This window comes from Nelumbo nucifera, chromosome 8 (assembly GCF_055504915.1).
Source record: "Nelumbo nucifera cultivar China Antique chromosome 8, China Antique-T2T, whole genome shotgun sequence".
In the NCBI taxonomy this organism is placed as follows: Eukaryota; Viridiplantae; Streptophyta; class Magnoliopsida; order Proteales; family Nelumbonaceae; genus Nelumbo; species Nelumbo nucifera.
In genome coordinates this window covers 3,362,504-3,388,931 of record NC_142656.1, presented here as the reverse complement: position 1 = coordinate 3,388,931, position 26,428 = coordinate 3,362,504, and the positions used below count along the sequence as shown (strand labels likewise).

The window sequence follows — 26,428 nt, the reverse complement described above, 5'->3', positions numbered from 1 at the left end:
ACAAACAAATTTGCTACCAAACACAAATCTTTAGATTGATTTCTTCAATCAAGCGGCGAACCAAATCATGGTTGTGAAAGCATCCCTTTAAAACAACCAACAGATTCGTTTATTGACTGAAACAAGTGAGAAATGAAATTTAAAAGGCACTTGGGCTGTTAAAGATAATTTTGCAATATAAATAGTTAGAAAGGTTGATTGATCGCTCAGGACTAGTTTGGTCATGCAACTTTGTTGATGGTTGCTAATATATACTGATCTTATGGAAGGGTTATTTTATACAATAAAAGTCTCTAACATGTGGTTTATGGAAGTTTAAAAAAGGGTGATGTTTAAGAAAATTGAAAGAAGTGAAGGAAAATTTTAGATAATAATCCAAATTCAAACAACTGAAAACATTCTCAGAAGAGGATCAAATCTGGTTTCGTTTTCTCATGACACACTTTTTCGGATTTTCAACACATGCCCTGAACAAACGTTTTCAGAAAAACAAAGCAGATTTGAAACTTAGCACTAACTTATCACCTTTTTTCTAGAAAACGGAATCGGTTTCAAACACCTAGGTTGGTGATGGTCCAGTGGAAGCATATCAATGCTCATTGTATCATCACTCCCGACCCTCAACAAGAGCTCCGGTTCAGTCCTCACACGTGATCACATCATTCTTATGGTTAAATATCTCCCCATGAATAAAAATATATAAGTTTAGAGATATTTTTAATACACGATTGTAAACCGTGCATCGTGCATGAGCCAACAGGCCTAACATGAGAAGACAGGAGTTGCTCCTCACAGAGAGCCCCCCATGCCCACCCCACAATCCATTTCCTCCGTGCATTAGGAACATCTCTCCATGTTAAGAACGGGAAATGTTTTCAATGCACGGGAGGGATGGGCGGACATGCTCAGTGGAAAGCCCATCCAATCTCTAGACTGACACCCCATATGCACATTTCAACATGTATTGGGAATATCTCTATATTTGTTATGGGAGATGTTAGCACACGATTTGAGATATAGTGTGGAACAATTATGCCACTTCGAGTGTTGATGCTTGCACCATTCAAACAACCCCTTACAACCTTGCATTGAGAAATTCAGCTTCGGTCAGGGCAAAACCTGTTCAAATAGTATTTACAACTTTGCATTCAGAATATTTCCGCTTTATTTCATGCAAGATAGCACGAGCTTGCCGGGACGGAAGCCGATATTTGCATTGTGTATCTCCCACGAAATAAATCACACAAGAACAGAGATATTCCCGGCTGTGACTGTTGGAACGGGCTTTTGCCCTGACCGAAGCCGAACTCTGGGAATGGTGATTAATCACGTCAAATCACGTATCATAAATCCCAAAGATGGGCCCGACCAATTGAATTCTGCATTCTGCACGATATGATCAAAACTCGAAAGGATCATGAAATCATGATCAAAAGAATTTTACTAACGTGCGCCGCGGGAGTACAGGCCAAATGAGTTGCAGATCTAAACGTAAGAGAGTCGGAAGGACTGGGGTAATTTGTTCGATGGGGATGGGGATAACCTTATCCTCCAAACGAGGTTGCAGGAGCGGCCACGTCGGAGTAGGGAAAGCTGGGATCTCAAATTTCAACCTCTCGTCAGATCCCTCCCACGATCTCCATCTATCTAAGCTTCTCTCCCCTCCTCTCAAAACACTCGGAAGAACAACATTACTGCATCTTCGGCAAACACCCTGAGAATTCAATTCGCAACCTCCTTTTCTTCGTTGTCTTATCTTCTGAGTAAGAGCAGGAGAGATGGCATCCACCTCCGCTGTTTCAATGGCGACGCCATTAACTTCTGCAAGCCACAAGAGGCTACCTCCGAGCTCTGATGCCTTCTTCAAGCCCTTGCCCTTGAGGTCTTCCAAGGCAATAGAAGCGACCTCGTCAAGAGCCAACGCAAAGCTCCAAGTTCGATCATCACTCAAGGAGAAGGCCGTCACCGGATTGACAGCAGCTGCCCTGACCGCTTCCATGGTTATCCCTGAGGTGGCTGAGGCGGCCGGCCCGGGAATTTCCCCCTCTCTCAAGAATTTCTTGCTTAGCATTGTTGCCGGTGGAGTCGTGCTAGGTGTAATCGTTGGTGCTGTCATCGGCGTCGCCAACTTCGACCCTGTCAAACGGAGCTAAATATATACATTAGGAAGACAGAGCGAGAATCTAAATTGCTGTTTCTTTTTTCTTCTTGTTCTATGATGTATCGTAATCTCTGTATCTTTATGTTTTATTCATGTTGGTACAATTTGTAATTTCTCAGATCTATTTTCGTCGTTTTTATGAATTTTTGGTCGTTTGAAGGTATGATTTCCACAAAACAGAGGGTGGGTGTAGGGGGGAAGGGAGAGAGAGAGAGATAGAGCGCTTTAATTTATCCATCCTTAGCTCAAGGAAGAAGATCAATAGAGAATTAATGCTTGCTTATAAGAGGGAAAGCTTCAATGTTCACGCCTCCGTAGTCATTCCAGAACCCAAAAGTATTTTTGCGTGGGGAAGGAAAAATAGGAATTCATTTCCACTACTTGCACGCAATCCTAATAACAGAGCTGCAAATATAAGTTGCCAACAAATCTTTGTTCTGTAAACGATTCCCATGGCCAAACGGAGTAAAAGCTATCAGTTCTCTCCGAAACCGATTGCTCTCACAGTTCAGCCGTTGTCAGAAATAGGATATTTTCTATGCCATCAACTTATATTACTATTCCATTATGAATAGACTTGGTTGGCTCCTAACCATTGGAGTTTTCCAGTACAGTGAGTCTATTTGCAGTAAAACTAAGGGGAACACGAACCATCCGGATATGGAAAGTCTATTTGCAGTAAACCTTCACATTCCAATCTACTTCTTGTGCAAGGTCTTCCAGACATTTTCTATTCGAATGTTAGGACTTGAGCAAAAACTGGATACAATTTCAAACCCCCAAGAGGGGAAAGAATTTATTTGGGATTAGCAGAAGCAAACTCAATACAATAGCTTCCACAACTATATACCCTGCAAATTCCAAATTCAATACAATAGCTTCCCGCAGTTACATATCGTGTAACTTCTCTGCCATAAGCCAAAAGGGAGGAATGAAGCCATTGAATATCAAATTGATCAGCTCATCCCTTTTGAAGTGTTCAAAACCAGTTTGCAACTTGGCTTTCGCCTGTAATCAAGAGACAATCGAAATTGTTTTCATCTAAATATAGCATTGTCAATCTTTAGCATGTGATCCTTGAAATCAAATCAAGTAGGAATCTACTCTCTGCAGAGTAGTTCAATTTCTCTGCCTTAACGACAGTGATCTTCACCCTTTGCTCTTCACCATACATTTCTTCTTTGATTTTGAGCCTGAAAAGATACTCACTGAATAGGCTACGGCGGATAACCTCCCCAAACCTAACATCGTCTTGCTCTTCATATTTCAATAAGTACAGCTCCTTTGCTGAACAACCCAAGATCTCCTCTCCTGATTCCTGGAATGCTGTCACCCAGGTCAACCCTGTATGGTCTTGCACTTGAGCTTGAAGAAGATACCTGTAATCACACTCCTCAAACTCTTGAGTGCATCTATCACACTGCCATCTTGCATTTCCTGATCTTGTTACTTTTTTACTACACTGTCTGTCCCCAATCATCAACGGGCAAGCTGTGTAACAGAAATTATCTGTCTTGATGAATGATACAGTTGCTTTCACCGTGACCCAATCTGGCTTATCAGCTCGTCCAAGACCTTCATCTTTTATCTGAGATACTGTTTTACGGACCTCATTCCTTGGACACCCTGGCATAATATCTCTAGAGATGGACTGAGAAGCAGTATTCTTGCCCCCTCTGTCAAACCAGTCTCTCAGACCATAGGCTTCAGGGCAATCTGGATTTATGAAGAGCTGGGTGGCAGATATTGTTCCTATTGATTTACCACTGAAGTTATTCACCTTTGCAGCCTTAACGGCTAAAACTGGGAAAACCCCAGATTCAACCATCTGTTGCAGCTCTCGACCTTGTTTATTGCACAACTCCCCCCAGAGGGTTAGCTCAACACTGCGGTTGGATCCATCCTTAAGATTCAGAATTCTTCTCTGGGTTTCCATACCATTCTTTCTCAGGATAGGGACTGAAGGATTGACAGATTCTACAATACCAATTACATCTATTATAGAATTGTTTTCTGAACTCTCAATCTCATTGATGGGTTTGAAAGAGAACTGTTGCTTTGGTATTGAGCCATCTTCATCTGGGCAAAGTTCGACTGTTGAGCTTGACTCTAGAAATATCTCCCATTCATTCTTAAGATGGTTGAAGTTCTTTTGAGCAGGTTTTAAGTTTCCCTTGGATATCAAATAGACCTTACCAACTTCAATAGCATCATAGAAGCGATCAACAACAGCATTGAAGCACGTAACCCTTATTTCTCCTCCATCCGAGTCAAGGAGGTCAAAGGAGAAGACTTTCCCATCTCCCTTAGCATTATTGTAGCGACGGAGATCTCCCTTAGCGGTAACTCTGGCCTTGATTGCCCATCGTCCCTGATAAGGATTCAGAGCAGAAATTGGAATGATTCGTGCAGGTGCATCATTCTTTGCAATAGGGCCATGATTTTTATAATTTGGAGGAGGTCGGTATGGAGGTTGGACAGTTGGACGAAAGCTCGGCATCTTATTGCCAGGTTTTGGAGCTGAGTTACTACAGGAAGTTGTTGCGAGATGCCTGTTATCAGGAATTGCTGGTTGCTCAGGCTTGTTAGCGGACGAAGATTTCTGAGATGTCGAGTCAGATTGCATCAACAGTTTCGGGTTCCCAATTATCTCACAATCTGGGATTATAGTCTCCATGTTCAGTACCACGATAATCCTGTATGAAATCCTTCCTGATTAAAACTGGAAGACAGAAAAACGAATCATAGAAAACGAGATGACCAAAAACAGTTTTCCTAATATCAAAGCTAAAATATGAGACATGTTTCAGTGCCTTTCTGATCCATCCCTAGTCAATTCAAACAATCTCAAAACGACTCGAGAGGAAAAATCACGGTTTTCCGTCACGGTTTGAAAAAAAATAACGGAGATAAATATAATTAAGCAATGAAATCGAATGCATACTTGCGATTCTGAACAGTGCTGCAGATGTAATCGATCAGCTGAACAATGGATCCTTTCTGTACTCTCCCGCTCTTCACCCGATCGTTCAGCTGAGTCGCCAGCATTGCGTGCTGAGTGGAAACGGAATCAGAGAGTAGAAGACGATACCGATCCTGCGAATTGCCTATGAGCTTGATTTCCAAGACTTGTACAAGAGGCTTTGAGTTCGCATCGCCACTATTGATGGCTGCAATTGCGTTGGGCGTGAGATACACAGGCATTTCCTCAGATTTTCGAAAACTTTGGAATCCAAAGATTTGTAGTGGAATCGAATTCAGACAACCTTAAAACCTAGAAAATGAATCTCCAGAATTTGAATTACTAAAATACGCAGGCATTTTCTCAGATTTTCGAAAACTTTGGAATCCAGATCTGCAGTGGAATCGAATCCAGACAACCTTAAAAACCTAGAAAATGAATCTTAAGAAGTTCCAGAATTTGAATTACTAAAATCTAGGGCTCGAAAGTCCACAAATTCAAAATGAACTAAAAAACTCGAGGATTACGGTCTTAAGATGAACAAAATTTCCTGCCAAAAAATAGCAGAAAACGTAATATAAAGAAATTTGATAAAAAGAAAAACCTAGGTTTCTGAGTGAAAGATCGAGAAAAACTATCAAAACGCAACGAAAAGAGCCGACAGAAGAGTTGCGGGGACACTTCCCTTTCTGAAACAAAGGTAGAGAGATGAGGAATTGAATAGCGCTAAGTTATTGTTGAAAAAACAGGAAGAATTTTAAATGAATGCTGAAGAATTCTCGGCCGAATGGATCTGTAGCTAGGGTTTTAAGAGTTTTTATTTATGGCGGGGAAAGGAGGAGAAAAACCGACTCGAAGGCTAAACCTGAAAGGAGTTGGTCAGAGCCTCTATAAAAACCCCTTGTTTACAGAACTTGGAAGAAAGTCATCCTCTGGGGAAAAAAGTAGGTCCAAGTGTCCCACAACTCTTGGTGCGTAGACTGAAACCTTCAAGAATACAAACCGTTGGATTGAAATCTTTTACTCAGGGTCACGGATTACGGATATAGTCATAAATGCCATGAAGCCAACTAACCGTAATATGGGTTGGATTGGACGATGGATGATTCGCTTAGTAGGTGTTTGGCGAGTTCACATCTGTACTCCACTGTGGGGCGCCCCACAATGCCCCAACAGCACATCTCCACCTTGTATTAGGAATATCTCCCGATAACGAGTATTAAAGATGATGAGGCATCACTTGAGATGTTCCCAATACAAGGTGGGGACGTGCTGAGGCATTGTGGGGTGTAGATGCGAACTCGTGTTTGGCATAAGTGTTGGGAATATCCCACGTGCTTATTTTTTGTTTGGAATCGGTTCTGTTATATAGACTGTTTTTTGAGAAAATAGTTCTGGTTTTGTTTGATACCAGTATTGGTGGTAACCTTTTTAATATGATCTATATTATCCAATGTCCAAGATGATGCCATACATTGCTTTTAAAAAAACATTGAATTTGGTATTGCTCTAGACCACACTTTCTTGATTTCCAAGGTGTGGTTTAGAGCAATGTTTTTTTAGAAAAACGGTATCAAACAAGAGAGTGTTGTTTGAAGCGCTGCTTTCTCTAATGTAATGTCTATGCAGTGCCGTTTTCTCAGAAAATGACATCGATACTAAACACCCACTTAATGATTTGATACCATTGCTTCTATGTAAGTTGATTTTTCAAAAATTAGCTATGAATTTGTTTGATATTCAGTATTAGTATTAATTTTTTTATGGAAATTATTTCTCATATATCCATATCAAATGACACATCATTCATTCAAAAGAAAAATCAAAATAGGCCTAAACAGAGGAATCATCGAAGGTGGTGATTCTTCTTTTCATCCCAATTTTAATAATCAATTTTTGACCAATTTGTTAATTTTTTAAAAATAGATGAATCAAATAACAAAATAATAAGCGATTTTTCAATCTCTGATGTGGTGATGATTTCTGAAAAATTGATATTGGTCTCAAACACCACCTAAGTCTAATACGCTTAGGGCTGCAAAATATTGATATAGGTAGATTCAAATTTGATTTATTTATTTGAATTCAAAGCCATATTCATCTGACATTTAGGTGGATTTAAGAAATATTGGACTAGAATTGGACATTAAATGATATAAAATAAAAATGACCAAAATATTATATTATATTAGTAAAGTGATAAAAAATGACTTTAGTATTACAATTTAAGAACAAAATGAATTGAAAATTAGTTATATGAAACTTGAATCTATGATAATTTAGTGGAAATACAGCATTTAGGCCAATTTTATTGATAGATATAATATAAATATTAAGTATATATGAGCATACATATATAAATCAGATTGGGGGAATCCATATTAGATTTATAATTATTGAAAATATGGATCACCCTTAATAGAATTTGAATTTGGAATAGGATACCGTTTGCAGGCCTATAAAAAACCATGTTAAACCATTTGAAATTGTTGGAAATTAAAGCCTCATCATTTGTTATCTAAACCAGTGTTTTTAACATGTTGTTGACCTGACCGATTGGACCGTTTAAACCATCACTCAATCAAGATTCTAGAGCCAGTTCAGTCAAGACCCATCAGACGATCAAAACTGTTGATTTAGTCAAGAACTATTCAGTCAGAGGCCATAACTTTGCACTCGGATGTTCGATTTGTGTGATGTTTTTTTATTTTGGGTAACTTTTGAGATCTATGTGTCCCAATGGGCCGTAGGCGCCTTGCCCCGCTATTTTCGCAAAAAAAAATCATTTTTTTGCCACAAATTGTAATTTTTAATATTTTTATAAATAAAAATGAAAAAATGGGTTAAAATATAAATTAAATATAAAAATACATATAACAAATTAAATCTAAAATATATTTATACATTATTTATTATATATATATACACACACTTAATACATATATATGATGACGTGAAGCAGTCTGAACCATTCGACTTGGCCGGCCGAACCGGTGACCCACAACCTGGAGGCAAAAACGGTTCGGCCTCAACTCGTTTTTAAAACTATAAAGCATTGATATAAACTATAAAACTTCATTGCTATTATTTTTAACTTTGGGAAATGGGAATTTTAGTCCTACACCAACCACAAGGAGTTAACTAACAGATATATATTATAAAGAACAAAGTAGCCTAACAGCTCCTAAGAGTTTGTACATAAATTTGATTGGTTTCTATAGACTACTTCTCTAACTGTTGTCTAATTTTCTATCTGTCGGCCCCCTCTTTCTTCTATACAGATACGGGTGACTAACATGCCTTCCCATGTCCATAGATGAACCTTGCATCTTCTTCCGTGTAGATATGTGTTTCCTTCAGTAACCTGTAATGTTATATACACATAACCAAACCACCTGAATTAACTATCCCATTACATAAGAATCATTCAACTGACGGATGGTTTAAGTCTGCAAACTTACGATTGATAGACAGTCTTGTTCATGGTGGTTGAGGAGAGGAAGGTGGCTCCATTAATATACAGTAGTTCTCCTTTGATTCTTTCTTCGATTCTACTATCAATCTGTTTTGCTTCAAGGGTAAGTGGTTGATCGGATGCCTGGATATACACACATATAATGGGAATAATCAATCTACTCATTAATAAGTGGGCAATTTATTAGCTGAGTTGCTGCTTACCATAATCCATCCCCAAGTATCGACGAAAGATGGCACATGAGCTGTGTAAGGGAGCACATCTGGATACAGGAAAGTGAAATCAGAAAGCTAGGCACTAAGCCATCAGTTAATTTATGAATTTAATCAGGATGGGAAGACTTACACTTGAAGACATGTTTCAGTGTGTTATATATGGATGAAAAGACCTCCTTGTGGCTATGAAAGCCTGCTGGTCCGGCCTGTAGTTGCCCATAAGAAAGAGACAGGTTTATTTACATTAAATATACGAGGCACCAAAAGTGTATTAATATCAAACCAAAAAAAAGAAAGACTAATATCAACAGAAGAAAAAAAAGGGGAAAAAGAGAAAAAAAACAGAAGTTAGGAAACCTACTTGAGTGACAAAGATCCCATTGGCGTTAAGCTTGGGTTTGATTACATGCTCGTAGAAGGATTTAGTATAGAGTTTATAGCAAGGCCCTCCTTCAACTGGGTCTGCTAAGTCTCCCACTATCAGGTCAAATTTCTCATTCCTCGCCTCCAATTCGGCCCTTCAATCCATGTTTGTTTTATCCAATTAGTACGTTATTATTTATTTAGGTTCAGTTTGGAAAGAGTACAAATACAAATTTGTAGAGTGCAAAACTTTGTATTTTGTATTATTTTGTATGTATTTGCACTGTACATATTTGTATTTGTACTCCTTCCAAACTAAGTCTTAAGAAAAAACAACCAAGTGGACAGAGAGTAGAGAATATTGCACAACACAAGCAACTTGTGGGTATTGCATTCCAATTGGTTCCAAATAGGATTGTATTGCATGCCTTTATCAGCAATATTTAGATAATGGTTTTACCCTTTAGGCTCAGTCTGGAAAGAGTACAAATTCAAATTTGTAGAGTGCAAAACCTTGTATTTTGTATTATTTTGCATGTATTTATACAGTACATATTTAGAGCACAAATAAAAATATATACAATGCAAATACATACAAAATATAAGGTTTTACACTCTACACATTTGTATTTGTGCTCCTTCCAAACTGAGTCTAAGGTTTTACACTCTATACATTTGTATTTGTACTTCTTCCAAACTGAGCCTTTTAACTAATACAGGAAAAACAATGACTGCAATATGACTTCACTTCTTCAACTCTACGCTACCTGATGCCCAAGCCCGGTGCAGTAGTGTAAATTATATGAATTGGGCACCCGACTTGCACCCCTATCGTTGGGCCTAGGTATGTGATCTGATGAGCTTTTCCCAGTCAGACTTGGGACAAGCCTAACATTACGAGTTTTATCGGATGTCTCCGAAGAGACAATATGATCTCGGCCTATATCGGTTTGGACTATAAACGTCAAGGCCAAGACCCAAAGCCACGTTGGGCCAGGCCGAAGTCAGGCTAGGCCCAGCCATCACATATTTTCAGGTTTCAGACTGAGAGCAAGGCTAGGGCCCAAAACATCAAATTCAGACACCAACTCGAAAGTCTCTAAACGACCCACATCCACCATGAAACCTCTGAATGTGGAACCGCCTCGTGAGTTGTGACATTCAGCAATGCATCAAGTAGCTAGGAATATTCCCTATAAGACCTACCCCAAGTCCTGTCATGTAAATGAATCACGTGGCAAATCCAAACTGTCCACGTAGGGGACCCTATGAATGGGCCACACCACATCTGTTATACTTGAGATCACGCTACTACTACGTACACCTTGTTTTGGTGGTTTTGGCACAAAATATTACTTATTTTCTAATTCAAAATTAATTTGCCACGTGAAAATTACTTATTCCTGGAAACCCGTATAAGGTTAGTCTCCGTTAGTAGTAGTAATAGTTATTATTCTTATGATTAGATTTATACGACTCACTTAGCATCGTTGATTACAAGGTGAAGCTTCTCGTCGCGAAACGCCTCCTGATTTACCGTCAGATATCTACGGCAGAAATCGACGACCTCCTGCAACCATTCCACACATGCCATTGGGCTTTAAGTTTAACGAATACGACACAAAATGTAAATGTAATTAGTTTCCTTTTTCTTCTTTTAGGTAAGTTCCGAGAGTGCCCAAGGAATTGTCGTACTGTCGCTTCTTCAAAGTTTTTTGGAGCTGCAGAGTGCAGAGGGGAAAAGAAGGAAAAAAGAATGACAGTACAGGATGAAGATATGACTAAATTAAGTTGGAATGATAGCAGTGGGAATAGTAGAATGTCTGTGTCTCTGTGAGACTGTGAGAGACAGAGACAGAGACAGCGAGGGGAAACGGAAGTCCACTTCCACGAACACAGTACAGGGTCAGGGTCAGGGGGGCATGAAACGATGTACAGTAAAAAGTTAGGACAAAGGAGCCAGACCCACCATGAAATGTGTTCCACCAACAAACTGACCAACCAAATTTCTCTGTTAAAAGTTAAAGCAGTCGGATGATAATATCCATCCATACCGTCCAGAGTGAATGGACTAAAATCCGGTGGTTGAGATATAATCCATCCGATAATGTTAAATTTTAACTTGATGATGAGCATAAGACACATTAATATGATATGATTTGGTCGTCCAGAGTATATACCTGGTCTATGTCACACATGACAACTTTCTCTATAGTTTTGTGCTTGAGTACTTCTCTTGCAGTGGACCCCTCGCCACCTCCCATTATAAATACTGTTCTTGGGCTGAAATGATTAACCACATAAAATAAAGCATTGAACCTGTTAAAGAAAATAGTTAAAAATTATTCGTATAAAGAAAAGGGGTCTTTACTTTGGATGGTAGAGAAGAGCAGGGTGAATCAAGCATTCGTGATAAATAAATTCATCTCTTTCAGCACTCTGCATCTTCCCATCAATCACTAATACCTGTGTGTGACCAAAACCCAAGGAAAATCATAATGGGAGAGATGTTACTGAAACAGATATCTAGATTGAAAGAGAGAAGGAAAATATAGTTACCTTTCCGAAGTGTTTTGTGTCCAAAAGAGCTATTTCTTGGTACTCGCTTGTACCTCTATGCAACACTCTGTAAAAATTATTCTCACTATTATTATAAACATATAAAGAGTGCTAATTGATTCAGATGGAGTAAACTTAACCAAATTAATGTGTAAAGCTGTAAAGCTACTATTATCGATAGTTAAGAACTGTGTAACTTTCATGTTATAAAGGAGAGGGAAAGGAAATATACAGAATTTCAAAGTAAACTCATTTGAAACGAAATAATAGATATCCAGAGAAAAGAATAAAGCCGCGAAACTTCATTAGATTTCACAGAGTTTTCAATCACCCTAGAGATGGGAAAAAAAGAAAGGAAAAACCTCTTAAGTCTTGAATGGCCACCATATGTAAAATTCTGAAAAGAAAAAGAAAAAGAAATACGAATCACAATATTTTTTATACCTGTTCAAAGCATAAGACCACTTGAGATCATCGTCTAAGTCTTCTTCATACCAGCAGAGTTTCTTTTGATTGTCTTCGTAGACCTGGTCGCGATTATCGTAACCATTATTGCTAAAGACATTGGAATGGAGAAACCCAACAGCTTCACCCATGCTGAAAGCAGGGAAGAGAGGAAGGGAAAGGCAAAGAAAGTAAGAAAAGAAGCGAAGAGAGGCGGAGGAAGAAACGGAGGAGGTAGAGAGGTATGTGCAGGGGATGAGCGAGAAGTGAATGAGCGTTTTTATAGGAAAACCAAATGGTAAAAGGCATAAATAAAAGAAGGAAAAAACGGGAATGCACAAAGAAAGAAGAAACATCACGCACGCGTCAGTGGGTTTTGCATGAGCGCGAAAAATATAGTAATGCATAGTTGGGGCAAGCGTGATATGAAGGTGGGGTCCCGAGGTGGATTTTGCCACGTGGAATGAGGGCTACAGTCCACGTGGTAGTACGACATTGGGCAATGCAAGGATAAGGTTCTAGAATCTAGAGCCCACCGAGTGTGACAATTGATATGGAGGCCAAACTGGCAGTGGGGTCCACCAAATTTTGGAGAGTTTAGAGTCTGACAGTGCCAGATTGGATATGGTGAGGGAGACAGTTGCGAGGGGCCCACCACCGTCTGGGAGGCAACATGTTGGTGTTGGCTCGAGCGTGAGGAGACTCCACTAAGTACTTTTGTGGAGACTCCACTCCAGACAACACTATATATCTCGCTCCATCATGTCATCGTGTCCTTGCGTGCTTATGATGTTCTACAATTACATAAATACCCTTCTACTTGTTCACAATGACCTGTACAAACTTTTCACTGCTACAGGACTCACAACCTTCAGTCAGTGTAAATATAACCGAGTAGTGGCTAGTGAGTAGGCATTTCGGTTTTCAACCATTGAATCCGAATCCTCTAATTAACTGGGCCAACCCAATCAGCCTTACATGGGCCCCCACTCAAAGGGTGCACCATGAATGACCCAGTATATATAAAATAAAATATTGGAACTTGCATCGAAACTCGGAAGTTAAAATCTCAACCTCCATGAATGATGATGGAATGGAAAAGTCTGTATAAGGCCCATTACCGATCCATTGTATCTAGCAATCCAATAAGCAGCTAAATAGGTATTAAATCACAAATGAAGGTTAATTAGGGGAAATTGTACAAACTTCAGCATTTTGAAAGTAATAGAAACCGACATAATAGTGCTTGTTATTATTGTAGACAGCAAGGCATTTGCCTGTAATTATGTGGGCTTCTGAAGTGCAATTTTAATGTTTCAAATTCGGAAATAGCACAATCATTTCATGAAAGAAGGAATGAATATAGAGAAAGAAATTTGGCAGGCAGGAATAGGACAGTTGTTAAAAAAATTGTTTTCTTTCTCTGCCGACTCTGTGAGAGAAGGAGGGAATCAAAGTGGAAAGCAAAAGGAGAGAGAGAAAAATCTATTGTGATGGGTATAATATAGACATTTGGCAAACAACACTAGAACATGAATAAACAAGTTTGCTGAGCATCATTAATATAAGATGTTCCACCCATAATATGGAAATGGATATCACTCTGGTTTCATTGATCTACATTGCAGAAGACAAGCAGTATTTGTATTTCTCTAGGTTGTTTTCTTCTTTTTTTATTGGTAAAAAATAAAAAAGGTCCACTTAGATGTCACTAAATGATAAAATATTCCACCAACACACATATATATATATATATATATATAACTTGCATAGTTAAACTGTGCAATTGTGATATGGCATGCATGAAAATGGTGGTGTAAACTGGTCTTTGAGGGCCAAAAATTTTAGAATCCATTTTGCAGTCAGAATAGGAATTAGAATTGGAATGATTTATTTCAACAGTCTGTTTGGTTTAAAGGAATGAAAATAAAAATTGGAATCAGTTGAAATAGAATTTCAGGGAGAGGGAATGGTCCATTTTGATTCAGATTCCAGACCCCTATTCATATGAACCAAACGGGCCCTTAAGCCATGGAATGTAATTGCTACTGCTAATGCACAAATTCTGAAAAATACTCCCCCACATTGCAACACCCCCACTGATCACACCGGTTTAGCATGAAGACAGACCAATAGCTGGTCCCCTCACCCAACTAGGATGTGAAAAATTAATGTGGATGGGTCAGCATCTCTAGAGAAGGTAGGTGAGGGAGTCGTCATTAGAAATAGCAAAGGAGAATTTGTCTTGGATAGAGCTATTAGGTTGCCAGTGTTTTCTGCTGAAAAAGCTGAAGTTTTTGCCCTTTTCTATGCTCTTAAGTTTGCCTGTGAGTTGCCTTACGCACATCATTGTTGTGAGAGATTTTTTACTCGTACTAAACTTCTGTTGGCACCATGGGATATATCTCTTCACTAGTGGAAGATAGTAGAAGTTTGGTCTCTTCTTTTGCTGTGTGTAATTTCACTCATACTAGAAAATCATCAAACTATGTTGCTCATAGTATTGCAAAGTTCACTTGTTCAATTCAAAGCACCTACATCCGATCTTTAGAGCCATCTTTTATGCATGATTTGATTGTAAATGATGTTATTAACAAATGTTTTGACTTCTCAAAAATAAAACAGAAAGAAAGCAATTTTGTTCATTTCCAGTGCAAAAAGAGGGCAATTTTTGTAAGAAAAAAAGTGTGCATTTGGCCGCACTAAGAATATTTCTTTATATATATAAGAAAATGGAGGAAAAGGGTTTTTTTTAGAAAAAAAAATGATTAATGGGGTGTTCTGGTCAAGGTTCATTTTAAGGGCGGCTTACAATTATTTTCTGGTTTAACTGCTAAATAGATATTCCACCTTTCTTAATGCCTACCGAGTTAAAAACTTTATTAATCAAAAGAGAGAGAGAGAGAGAACTTTTTTGTGGACGTCAAAGATTTTTCTTTTCTCAACTTTTTTTTCCTTTCATTTTCATCAACAGTCTTAAAACCCAAAAAAAAAAATTCCAAGTTCAGAACTTTGAGCAGATAATGATGTTTATGCCCTCTTTGTTGTATCTGTTTATAAAACCCATAAAGGGGAAAAGGTTCCAAATTATACGCAAAGGCTATCATAAAATAAAAGGTAGCCAACATCCAATAAATTTTCAACAATGAAATAGAAGAGTAAACACGCTTAACAAAGAAATATAGATAGTTGATTAGAGAGTGCTGATATTTGGTTACTGAAGTGAAGGATCTGTTTGGCATTGCATTCATGGCGGTCTTTAGTTATTTGTTTGGATTAGGGAAAAAAGAAACAATGGATTGTGGGTCATGTCACATGTGTTGTCTTTTTTAAGGGTTCATCGGGTCACGGCTTTTGGAATGTGGGTTGGTGCTTGAAGTTGGAAGGAAGGCCTCTCCCCACTCCAACTCCTCCCAGTCCCACACACACGAACGAACAGAACAGTCTCTCTCACTTTGTTTCACAAATGTATCAAGACGTGTCGGCTATGGAACGACACGCCGCCGTACAGCAATTGCTCCACGTATTCGCAAGTGTCTCAGAGCGTGGGGATGGATGTTGATGATCCACAAATGACATCGCTTCGGCGTGATAATGTCGGTAAATATCACTTAGAAAAGATGCAGTCACGATTCACGCGCGCGCGCGCGAGAGAGAGAGAGGGAAAAAAAAATAACGGGTATTTTGTTTTGATAACCACCGGGTCCGGGTAGGCAAAAACATTCGCATTTTGAGTCAAGGATACGTGAAAGTAAAACCGACTCAAGAGTATGATAAAAAAAAGAAAAGAAAAGCAATCGCATTGGTGAGCAATGGGCAAATGCTGTCCAGGTTTCTAGAGTTGTCAAAAATGAAAAATCACAAGTAGAAAACCGATGAAGGATGATGGCAACAGGATACGGATTGACTGGACTTGAGTCCGAGGAGGAGGATCTTTCATCTTTCGTCCTCCTCTGTTCACTAAAATTGTCGCCTCCGGCTCTCCATTCCATTCATTCGTTTTACTTTTACCGAAGAAAATAATGATTATGAGGAATGTCAAGTACCAGCGTGCATCCGTTCAGTTGCCTTAGCCCTTCAAGAGAGATGATGATGTATGTACTCATGTCATGTAGCTGACGGCTCCGCTGTTGCTCTACCGCACACACAGAGACAGAGACACTGAACGATTAGGATCCCCGTCCTGGACGCAACAACAGAGTGTATGGCCAATTTGTTATCACTCAAGACTGGCAAGAAAGATTTATTGGGCTGGGCGATCATCTGTAAACCAAACTCAAAGGTAGGTTGCAATTATCTTCCAGCCTCCCAAGATCCAAATACCACAACTTATAACTTATAATGCCATGGGCCTAGTTATAATTAGAGTAGCAACACCACAGACAGAGATGATCTATATTCCCACGACACCGAGCATACAACAGTTATGCTGCAATTTTCTTTCTTTAGTTAACCACACCACACGCTCTTTTTTCTTTTCAAGGCAACTACAAGACGACAACATTTGGAAAGCAGCAATCACTTGGTGGAGTGAGAATGCCGTCTTGAAGCAATCTACCTTGCTAAGTGTGGTACTGTGGTAAACCAATTCTACCATAGTAGCCACTTATGGGTAATTAGAGTTCGGCTTGGGTCAGTGCAAGCCCTTGCTCACCCGTTCCAACAGCCTCTTGCAAAGCATTGGGAAATAAAACACAAATGATAAATCTACAGAGATTCCCAACGCTGTTCACACGGGCGTTGCACTGACCGATCTCCGGTGACAAACGCAGAATGATTTAAATAGAACGGATTGAAACAGGATTCAAGTGGCAGAAACTATATAATTGGAATATGGCATGAATGAGGATGACGATCGCTCAAATGTTCTCATCATCTATACGATGAACAAAACTGTACTCCATCCAGAATTACTAATCAAAATTGAAATGAAATTACAACACCTAAATTACTCCGAAGTTTGGTTTGAGACGGAGCATCCATAGCATACTTCAAAGATCAAACTATTTTAAGTCTTTTTATCCATCACTACAAACCATGAACTGAAATCAAGCGCCTACCAAAGAAAACCCTCTTCAGGCCGAGAAATTACAAAAGAGAATTGCCTTTGGTGTAACATTGATATTGGACATTAAACAGCGGCAACCTCAATATCAGTTGCCAGCAACGAAGGCCTAATGTACTCTTCTTCCTCCTTGGGGGTGTGAATGGTCACCAGATCAGGTAAGGGAGTTGTGGGGCCCTGCTTGCCCTTAGGATCCCAATCCAGCATGATCTTGACCTTGATACCAAGAACACCCTGCGACGAATAAAAAAGAATGATTCCGTGCTCAGTTTCTTAGCAATTAAATTACTTAACCAATCCCTGGAACAACAAAATTTTCTTCATACAACAGATACTAAGACAACAAAATACAATACCTCATGACTTGAGTGTGTTGTTTGTTTGTTTGTGAGAATGATACAAATCAATTTTTGTTACTACACGTGAAAAACTAAAAATCAACGCACTTTGTTTCCACAAGTCAGAAAAGAGATTTTATCAAATTGAAAACAACAGTCAAAGGAACTTCCATTTACCAATAAAAGATATACAGCACAACATTTCTTTGATTTGGGGGCGCAGGACCCCTAGATGGGCTCCAGTGGACCTCTAATTTCGCCTCTCTCTCTCTCTCTCCTATGACCTATCATCCAATTAGTCCTACACAGTAGATCAGATAGGCAAAAATCGGCAAGCAAGAAACACAACTAGGGGTGTCCATGAAAAACCGAAAAACTGAACCGCAAAATGCAGTTAACCAAACCGATCAGTTCGGTTTGGAACTTTTGAAAAAACCAAAGGAGCGGTTCAGTTTTTGGTTAACCTACAAAAAGACTGGCAGTTAACCAAACCGACCAGTATATATATTTATAATAATCTATTTATAAATATTATATATATATTATATTTTTAAAATATTTATAATATATTATACATCATTTATTATTTATAATATAATATTATACATATATTATATATTATAAATATAAAAAACCAAAAAACCAAAGAATCGAACCGGTCAAAAACCGAAACCAGCGGACCAATTAACCGGTGGTACCGGTTTGGTTTCGATTTGAAGAAATGAAAAAAACGGTACCACCGGTTTGGTTTGCAAAATATGCCCATGGTTCGGTTAACCGAACCGTGGACACCCCTAAATACAACTATATGAGTTTGATGCATTTAATTGGATGGTAAGGATAAAAGGATGCTTTAGATTTTTCTTTGAATCAGGCAAAGAAGCTTTAGAGTTAATGTAGATATTACTTAAGAAATATAATATTACAGCCAATGCTTATAGTTGGAAATTGTTCAATAGTTCACCACACAGAAAGGATGGTGAACCTAGGGCTGGCAATCTTGATTCCAACCCACCCACCTTGGAACCCACCCAATCTATTGGCGGGTCAATATGGGTCACATAACCTATTATTGCCAGTGGAAAAGGGTCAAGGTGGGTTGGGTCGAGGGTACCCATTACGGTCAGGATGGGTTGGGTCAAAGTCATCTCTATCCATACTCGCCAACTCTCAAAAAAACAATAACTGAAGTGACTCAAACTCAAACCTCCTAAAGCGTCTACATCTCATTACAATTCCAAACCACCATGCCACATTTCATTTTGAGATTAAAAGTGAAATAAAATAGATTTTATTTTCATGTTCATATGCAATTTTACACAAAAGCACTTCTACAAAAACAATTTTATAAAGTAATTTTATGAAAAGGACTTTTACAAAAGTACTTTTACACGAAAGCACTTACTTTTACAAAAGCACTTTAACACAAAAGCACTTTATGAAAGTACTTTCACAAAAAACACTTTTGTGTAAGCATAAAAGCACTTTTTAAAAGTACTTTTGCAAAAGCACTTTTTAAAAGTACTTTTGCAAAAGCACTTTTATAAAAGTTATGCATTCTGAAAATTTCTGGTATTTTTTTACATTTTCTGAAAATTTGATATTTTTCTGCATTTTCTACAATTTTTTTGGTGCTTTAATGCATATTTTTTTTTCGCATTTTTCTGGTGTTTTCCATGCATTTTCTGCAATTTTTAGTATTTTTTTGCATTTTTGCAATTTTCTACTATTTTCTGCATTTATCTACAACCTGTGCATTTTCGGGTATATGGGTTGACTTGACTCGTTTTTGTCACGTGACAGTCTTCAGAGACCCTTTAACAAGTGGGTCAATATGGATGAGGGTGGTTAAGGGTAGGTGGGTTAGTATGGGTGAGGGTGGTTAAGGGTCAATATGGATGGATCAAGTGGGTTAATATGGGTGGGTTGGTATTCAACCCTTACCCAACCCAACCCAATCCACCCATTTGCCACCCCTAGGTGAACACTCATCAATAGAAGTCTTACAATCAATCCTCAAACAAAGCCTCCTTATTGACTCGTTGCTTCGCTGAAGTGTCAGCCATTCCATTTGCTGATCTTCTAGTCCATATAAACCGCAGCCCAAGCTCCCTTTAAACACATAATTTCTCTTAGATGTTGTCTGAAGGGCCAAGTTCCCAAGCTTCTCATTAGCAGCCAACCTATAACCACAGCTTTGAGTCTCCTTCCACTTCTAGCCGTTGCAGTCCCCATTGTTTTAATGATCCAAGAGCTTAGAGTAGGGTTATCACTTCTACCCTTAAAGAACCTCCTACCCCAATTGGGCCCGAGTAAAGGGCCAGTACTCTTCCTTCCCCATCTCTGAAGACACCCCCAACTCCCCAAGGACCCGGGTTACCTACATTGTTTCCATCAAAGTTCAATTTCACCCTATAATGTAGAGGTGGGGACCGGCTTTCTAGGAGATGAGGAAGAGGAAACAGTTATAACACTCCAGCCTCTAATTAAGCCATCAAAAGAGAAGTCCTTGAAAAGATCCAAAGGTTTAAGCCAATGTATGACCTTGATGGTAATGCCCTAAATAAATTCTTCTCTGGTTTTTTCCTTGACCCTGGAAGATCCTATTATTTTTTTCTTCCCAAGCTGACCACAGGACAGCTTCTCGTTGTTCTCCACATCACCCTACCCCTCTGCTTTGGTAGTTGGAATAAATTAGAGTTAAATAGGTCCAAAGTTTTCAGCCAATGTATGATCATGACGGTAATGTGGTAATGCCATCAATGGTGATTCTTTTTGATAATTGAAAACACATAATAAAACACTAGATAGACAAAAAATTACAACCATTATGGTCTAACCATGATAGAAGAGAATCCCAAACACAAAAACCATCCGAGAATGTTTAAGAGTTATGTATTACGTAGGCATTTGGGTCATTGGGTACTCTGTCCATTTCTCTTCTGTAAAGGACACTCTTCTGTCCAATTTTATAACACAAGTAGGCATTTGGGTCATTGGGTACTCTGTTCATTTCTCTTCTGTAAAGGACACTCTTCTGTCCAATTTTATAACACAAGTAGGCATTTGGGTCATTGGGTACTCTGTTCATTTCTCTTCTGTAAAGGACACTCTTCTGTCCAATTTTATAACACAAGTAGGGAAAGATTTGACATTACATCTTATGTTACTAATCAACATATACTGTTTAGCTTTCATAACATTGCGAAAGTAACACGTCTGAAATAAGAAAATGAGTAAGGGCATACAGGGAATGCACATGTGGTTGGGAAAGGCATGCAGCTGTGTACCAATCCTCACGAGACCCTGTCTATAATAAATAAAAATGCATGGCACCGTTGATTGGTTATGTCAGACATTCTTTTATAACAAACTTCTTTGTTGTGAGCCTTGTGATACCCAAAGAAAAGACAACTAACATAAAAAGCTAGATCCAAAAACTTCCAGGAGAGGTTATAAATACCTGAGCACTTCCTAATGGATAAGGCATCAGAACATTAGTCATGAGAATCCAAACTAGGGGAGTATCAACCTCGGAGACCTACTCGAGGATATTCCCTTGTCAGGTTCAGGTTCTGCCATTATTGAGGGAGCTAGAGCTTCCTCCAACAGTTTTCAGTGTTTACAAAGCCCCACATCACCAGATCTGAGGGAATCTCAGTCCCTTGCTCTCTTCCCAATTTTCAATGCTCGGACTGTACCAGTAATTACCACCGCCTTCACATGGTTTAAATGTCCCTAAATTCCCAAATATTTCCAAGAGATATTTCCATTTCCATTGGTAGCAAACAAAATTTTACCAGAATCGGCATATTCCCCAATGAACTATGTGGAGTACAAGAGATAGTTTCCACCGCACAACATCAATATAACCTGTAAGGCTTCAACTAAATGTCATTCTTTCATCATATCCTAGTACAGGGTGGCCAGTCCTAGAACTAAACAAGCCCTTAATTACTTCACAAATGACTAAAATTTAAAAACACAACTATACTATGACTAGAGAAATCAAAATAATAGATTAGTCCCCATAGAAAATATATAAAATGACCAAAAAACCTCTACAATATAACAAAAAATAAAAGCATCTTAGCATGAAAGCATTATCACATAAAGAAGAAAATAAAAAAATGACATTTGAATTATATTAGAATTTCTTTCTTTGAATTGGATATGTGCTGTCCTAGAAAGGGTTTATCTCAAGGAGGCTACAAATGATCACATCACATATCAGCGGACAACTAATTGGTCAGAACTTGACTTGGGAAGACCTAAACTAAGTATTACCTAACCACTTCGACTGTAACTTATAGCCATCCAAACCATACAACTTTGCTCACTTTCTTAAGTTTCACTTTTCCTCTTGTTGGAAAGGGTAACAGATTAGGAAAAAAAACAAGAAGCTGTTAAACTCTTTCTACAGTGATTGCTCAATTGAAAGAAATGCCACACCTTGACAGTATTACAAAGCCCAAAATTCAAGAAACCAAGACATACAAGACAAAGTTGGAAAAGCTGACCTGTCTAAGAAGAACATGCCTAACAGCTGAGTCAATGTACTCGTTGACAGGCTGACCAGAAGAAATCATGTACCCATCCTTAAACTTCATTGACTTGGCACGTTGAGCCCTGAGCTTTCCACTCACAATCACCTGAATCAAGTAGAAACATCAAGACTGAAAACCCCAATTAAGAAAAAAAAAAAGATGCAAGTGTATGAAACATGAATTGAGCATACCTCACATCCCTTTGCTCCACTTTCCATGATAAACCTCAGCACACCATAACATGCCCTAGAGATATCAACCGGAAGATAAAATCAGTTAATGAGAAAAAAGAAACCACAATTTCTGTCCTCCATAAATAAAAATTATAATTCTTTACATTCATACACTTTTTCCTATATAGACACGTTCTCATGCTTGCCAGCATGAGATTTTAGCATTACACTAAGTAACGGCCTCTAAAAGAGAAAGAAAAAGCAATCATGTGTGTAAATTGTGAATGTACTCTAGATTTCACAAGTATTACAAGTTTATGCAAAAGGTATAACATGTAAAATCAATTTTTTAGTAAGTTGGAATGATAGCAGTTTTCTACTGCTCGCCTAATTGCCAAGAAGTTAGGGTTTAATCAACAGAAATATTGCTAAATGCTGTATTGAACCCTCAAATTTTATCTAATCAGCACATTTTCCTCTTCCATATATTCTTCTTCTACCTTCTTCTAATACTACCTACCAATACTTTTTATTTTCTTCTAAGGGTTCAGCCCCTATATTTTTTGAATTTTATTTTCCTTCTTCCTTTTCTTCTCATGAATATGTTGATTCTCTATACTTTAATATGAAATTTATACTTTTCTTATGAAAACCATGAATAATTATTAAAGAAATACGGTTATGGTACCTAGGGAGCTACCCTATGATCTATGTTTTTAACATAAAAAAATCCATCACCTAGGCGATGCCTAGGCGACTAGGTGAAAAGGCACCCCCCCAGTCACCTGGCCTCGCCTTGGCGCCTTGAAAACTATGGTACAGAGAACCAATTTGCTTTTTCGATGACATGATTGATAATGAATAATTCTCAGAGGAAAGATACCATGTGAAAGAAACAGTAACACAGAGATTAATTCAAATCTGAACTTTAACGCCTGTCTTTTATCCTTCAAGTTTTTTCTTGTAAATATTGGAAATTATAGTTTAAACCACAATAACAAGCATTCCAATTCATGCCTAGCCCAGACAACTTAATGACTTATAAGCGTTTAAACAGTTTTTTTGGGGGGTAAACCCATAGATAAAACATTAACCATGTTACGTTACATCTTCAACACATTATCAGTTCGCATCTTGCAACATGTCATTACAGATAAGAAAAAAGAATGAAAGAATGGCAAGGAACCGCCAGTATCAATGTAATTGGCAATCAAGAAATCTCCCATCCACGCTCAAATCAAGACAACAATGAGAATTAGTCCTTGGCCTCGGGAGATAGATCGGAATGCCAATGTAGTCATCCTCAGACACCAAATGGGTAAGAGGAACGAACTCGCTGTAGAGATGAATATTGTGAGGGAGGAAAATAACAGAGTGGGTAGAACTCTTTAAGTGTAGATGTATAACACATCAACACAAACAAATATTTTGAAAGTGGCGAATCCATTGTTCAAGTATCAACTAGCAGATACCAGAATAAATAATTAAAAAAAAAAACACGACAATATGCATCAAGGACAAGTTGGACAACTATAAATAAGCAAAACTGCATCCAATTTGTGTGCGAGAAACAGAAAGAAAAAAAGAGGAGAATATGCACCTCCGAACGGCGAGGCCACCCAGAAGCTTGTACCGCAGAGACTCAGCCTGGGCAATAGCACAGAGTCCCCTGTTGTTAACTTTCTCGGCGTAAAGTTCTACACTGTTCTCAGGGAACTTAAAACGCTTCTGCACAACAGATGTCAGTTCCCTGATCCTTCTGCCCTTCTCACCTGAAAAGTGTTCACTGAAACCCTTCATACCCAACCAAAGAACTGTAATTATCAAAGCCCAAACTAAACGATAAAGAATAACAGAACACCATGACAATATAACCCAGTTACCAAGAACATTCTGGGTCCTAGTGGCCCTAATGATTATCTCCGTACGCATCGGTGTAACCCTGACCTCGACACCAGAGTAACCATCTTCGGCAAGCTCTCTGGTGAGAACCTCATTAAGTTCCGCGAAGAAAACTCCATCAGCGACGAACTACAGCAACAAACAAGAAAGTAGTCGAATTAAAAAAAAAAAAAACGAAAATAACTGAGTCAAGAGAGCACAAATAATGCATGAGAAACATCACAGAACCAACCTTTCTCTTTTTGCTCATTTGAGTCGCCATTGTGCACGGAATTTAGTAGGAAACGCGCGACGCGACTAGCTGAACAAAATGTGATCCAAGCTATCCTTCGCGGGGTTGCTCTTCAAAACCCTAATTTTCTTTGAGAATTTATATGGAACGAAGCTTGTTCGCTGCTCAGCCTCCTTTTTTTTACTGACCTATCCTAATTCTTCCATGGGCCGGGCTCGTGCTTAGTTTTGAATTCTAATGGGCCTGCCTCGAAGCCCGAGCCCGTTACAGTGTAAAATTGAATCCGAAGCCTGGCCCATAAACAGGTTACCATTTTGCCCATGCCTTGCGTGATCTGTGATGTGTATAAGCTGGAATCACCAATTAGTGTTCAACTGTTTTACTCGACGGTCCTTGACATGAAACGAACGGATCTGGACCCGACCTGGCCAAGTACGGATCCATATAGCCTATCCGTGAAATGAGTCCAAGTGCAGTCCAGGTCCTCATCAGATCTCTTAGGGTATACCGGTGGCCGGTCCACCAGTGGAGTCTTCACTTAAGGTTCATGGTTTTTCGGAGAATTATTTATTTGGGTAAATGCATTTATTTATATTCTTTTATTTTTTGAATAAATAAGACGATGATCATTTTAGTCATAAAAGGATAATTTTACAGATTATCTTTTACCCCGTTGCCAATTCCTTCCTCCCATTGTTAGGCATGTTTATTTCCGTTGATCATTTAAGTGCGGCTAATTGGAATACTTATAGAAGTCACTCGGATCTATTTGAAATAAATTATTAGAAAGACCCTCCCAGGTTAGGTCCAAGCCCAACAGTAATGGATAGGTTACCAAGAAAAAAGAATCGTGAAATGCAGGAAAATTGCAAAACAAATGCAAAAAAAGAAACATTAATCATAGATACCTGAAATAAAGAAAGTGAACAGCATAAGTATCAATAAGCAGAAGCATACACAAAGACGAATGACATTCTTAGGTGAGTAATCATCTTAGGTTTAACGTGCAGATTAGGTTTGATTAATTAATGAGCCCCTTTTTCCTCCATAAACAGAATCATAAACAAGGTGTTTGTTTGTTTAATTTGTGATTGTTCGGTGGAAACTTGGCGCAAAACAAAATTTAGGTTTAGTGAAATATCGCCCCCCGCCCTTGAGTATATAAAATTTACCCTAACTAATAAAATATTGAAGCATATGATAATCTATCCAACTTCCATCTTGAGCCGTTGAACTTATTTACTGAAAGACAAATAAGCAAATTTTCACTTTTTCAGTTCAACCACTTCAATTGTTATAACGGCCCCTGAACCTAAAAGAAGTAGATGAGATAGATGATGTCACAAGAAACAAATACGTATTAATTGTATCATTGCCATGCATTGCTAAATTAATGAACATATTGACTCCTCTTCCAATGACAATGAACGATCTACTACATCTGGCATCCGGCCAAGGAACACAAACAGAAGGACCAGACGACTGGAAAGAAAAGGTCCCACAAGCCATCTGACGCTATTCACATACCTAGTCTGATGATCAAGAGGTTCCTCCCAAAAACAACCCATCTGACGCTATTCACATACAGATGATCATACGCTCCACGTAGGTCCATTCAATTAACTAAGGTACACCATTGCACTACATGTAACTAATTGCAGTTTTGAACAGGGCTTTGTAAATTGTAATGTACTCACCTGGACAAACGAACAATTCCTTGTGCTTATAAAGTAGTAGTAGTCAGGGTTGAGACTCCATGGATCATCCACCAATGTGATGACACGTTACAATTCTTTGTGCTTATAAAGTAGTAGTAGTCAGAGTTGAGACTCCATGGATCATCCACCAAAGTGATGACACGTTGAATCCGAGCAAAGAAGTGTTGCAACAAGAATCTAAAAATGTGACATGAAGGTCAAACACTTCGATACTGATCGCTTTTAGCCAGAACAATTCAGTTTTTGGTGTTGGTTCTCTGAAGCCCGATTATAT

At 38.6% G+C, this 26,428-nt stretch overlaps 3 protein-coding genes across 4 annotated transcripts; all 3 read right to left on the bottom strand.

Moving 5' to 3' along the window:
• Positions 1–2,817: 2,817 nt before the first annotated feature.
• On the bottom strand, positions 2,818–6,010 carry RPA1A (replication protein A 1A). 2 transcript variants are annotated; one of them, XM_010263640.3, is made up of 2 exons: positions 5,106–6,010; positions 2,818–4,857 (listed from the first exon to the last, which is right to left on the bottom strand). In XM_010263640.3, the coding sequence occupies exons 1-2, from the start codon at positions 5,363–5,365 to the stop codon at positions 3,225–3,227; spliced, it is 1,893 nt and encodes a 630-aa protein (XP_010261942.1). In that variant the 5' UTR covers positions 5,366–6,010; the 3' UTR covers positions 2,818–3,224. The 2 variants fall into 2 exon arrangements, with proteins under 2 accessions (XP_010261942.1, XP_010261943.1); XM_010263641.2 differs by having other exon boundaries at positions 2,818–4,883; positions 5,106–5,245.
• Positions 6,011–8,178: 2,168 nt separating this feature from the next.
• ACL5 (S-adenosyl-L-methionine-dependent methyltransferases superfamily protein) lies at positions 8,179–12,459 on the bottom strand. Its single transcript, XM_010263639.3, has 10 exons — positions 12,180–12,459; positions 11,736–11,802; positions 11,548–11,642; positions 11,357–11,459; positions 10,658–10,746; positions 9,175–9,331; positions 8,944–9,019; positions 8,802–8,860; positions 8,585–8,721; positions 8,179–8,487 (listed from the first exon to the last, which is right to left on the bottom strand). Exons 1-10 carry the CDS (start codon positions 12,329–12,331, stop codon positions 8,415–8,417), a joined length of 1,008 nt encoding a protein of 335 aa, XP_010261941.1. The 5' UTR covers positions 12,332–12,459; the 3' UTR covers positions 8,179–8,414.
• Positions 12,460–16,988: 4,529 nt separating this feature from the next.
• LOC104600596 (small ribosomal subunit protein uS3x-like) lies at positions 16,989–24,597 on the bottom strand. The gene is made up of 6 exons (XM_010263638.3): positions 24,437–24,597; positions 24,186–24,333; positions 23,903–24,074; positions 22,321–22,375; positions 22,103–22,234; positions 16,989–17,478 (listed from the first exon to the last, which is right to left on the bottom strand). Exons 1-6 carry the CDS (start codon positions 24,464–24,466, stop codon positions 17,311–17,313), a joined length of 705 nt encoding a protein of 234 aa, XP_010261940.1. The 5' UTR covers positions 24,467–24,597; the 3' UTR covers positions 16,989–17,310.
• Between the last annotated feature and the right edge of the window lie 1,831 nt (positions 24,598–26,428).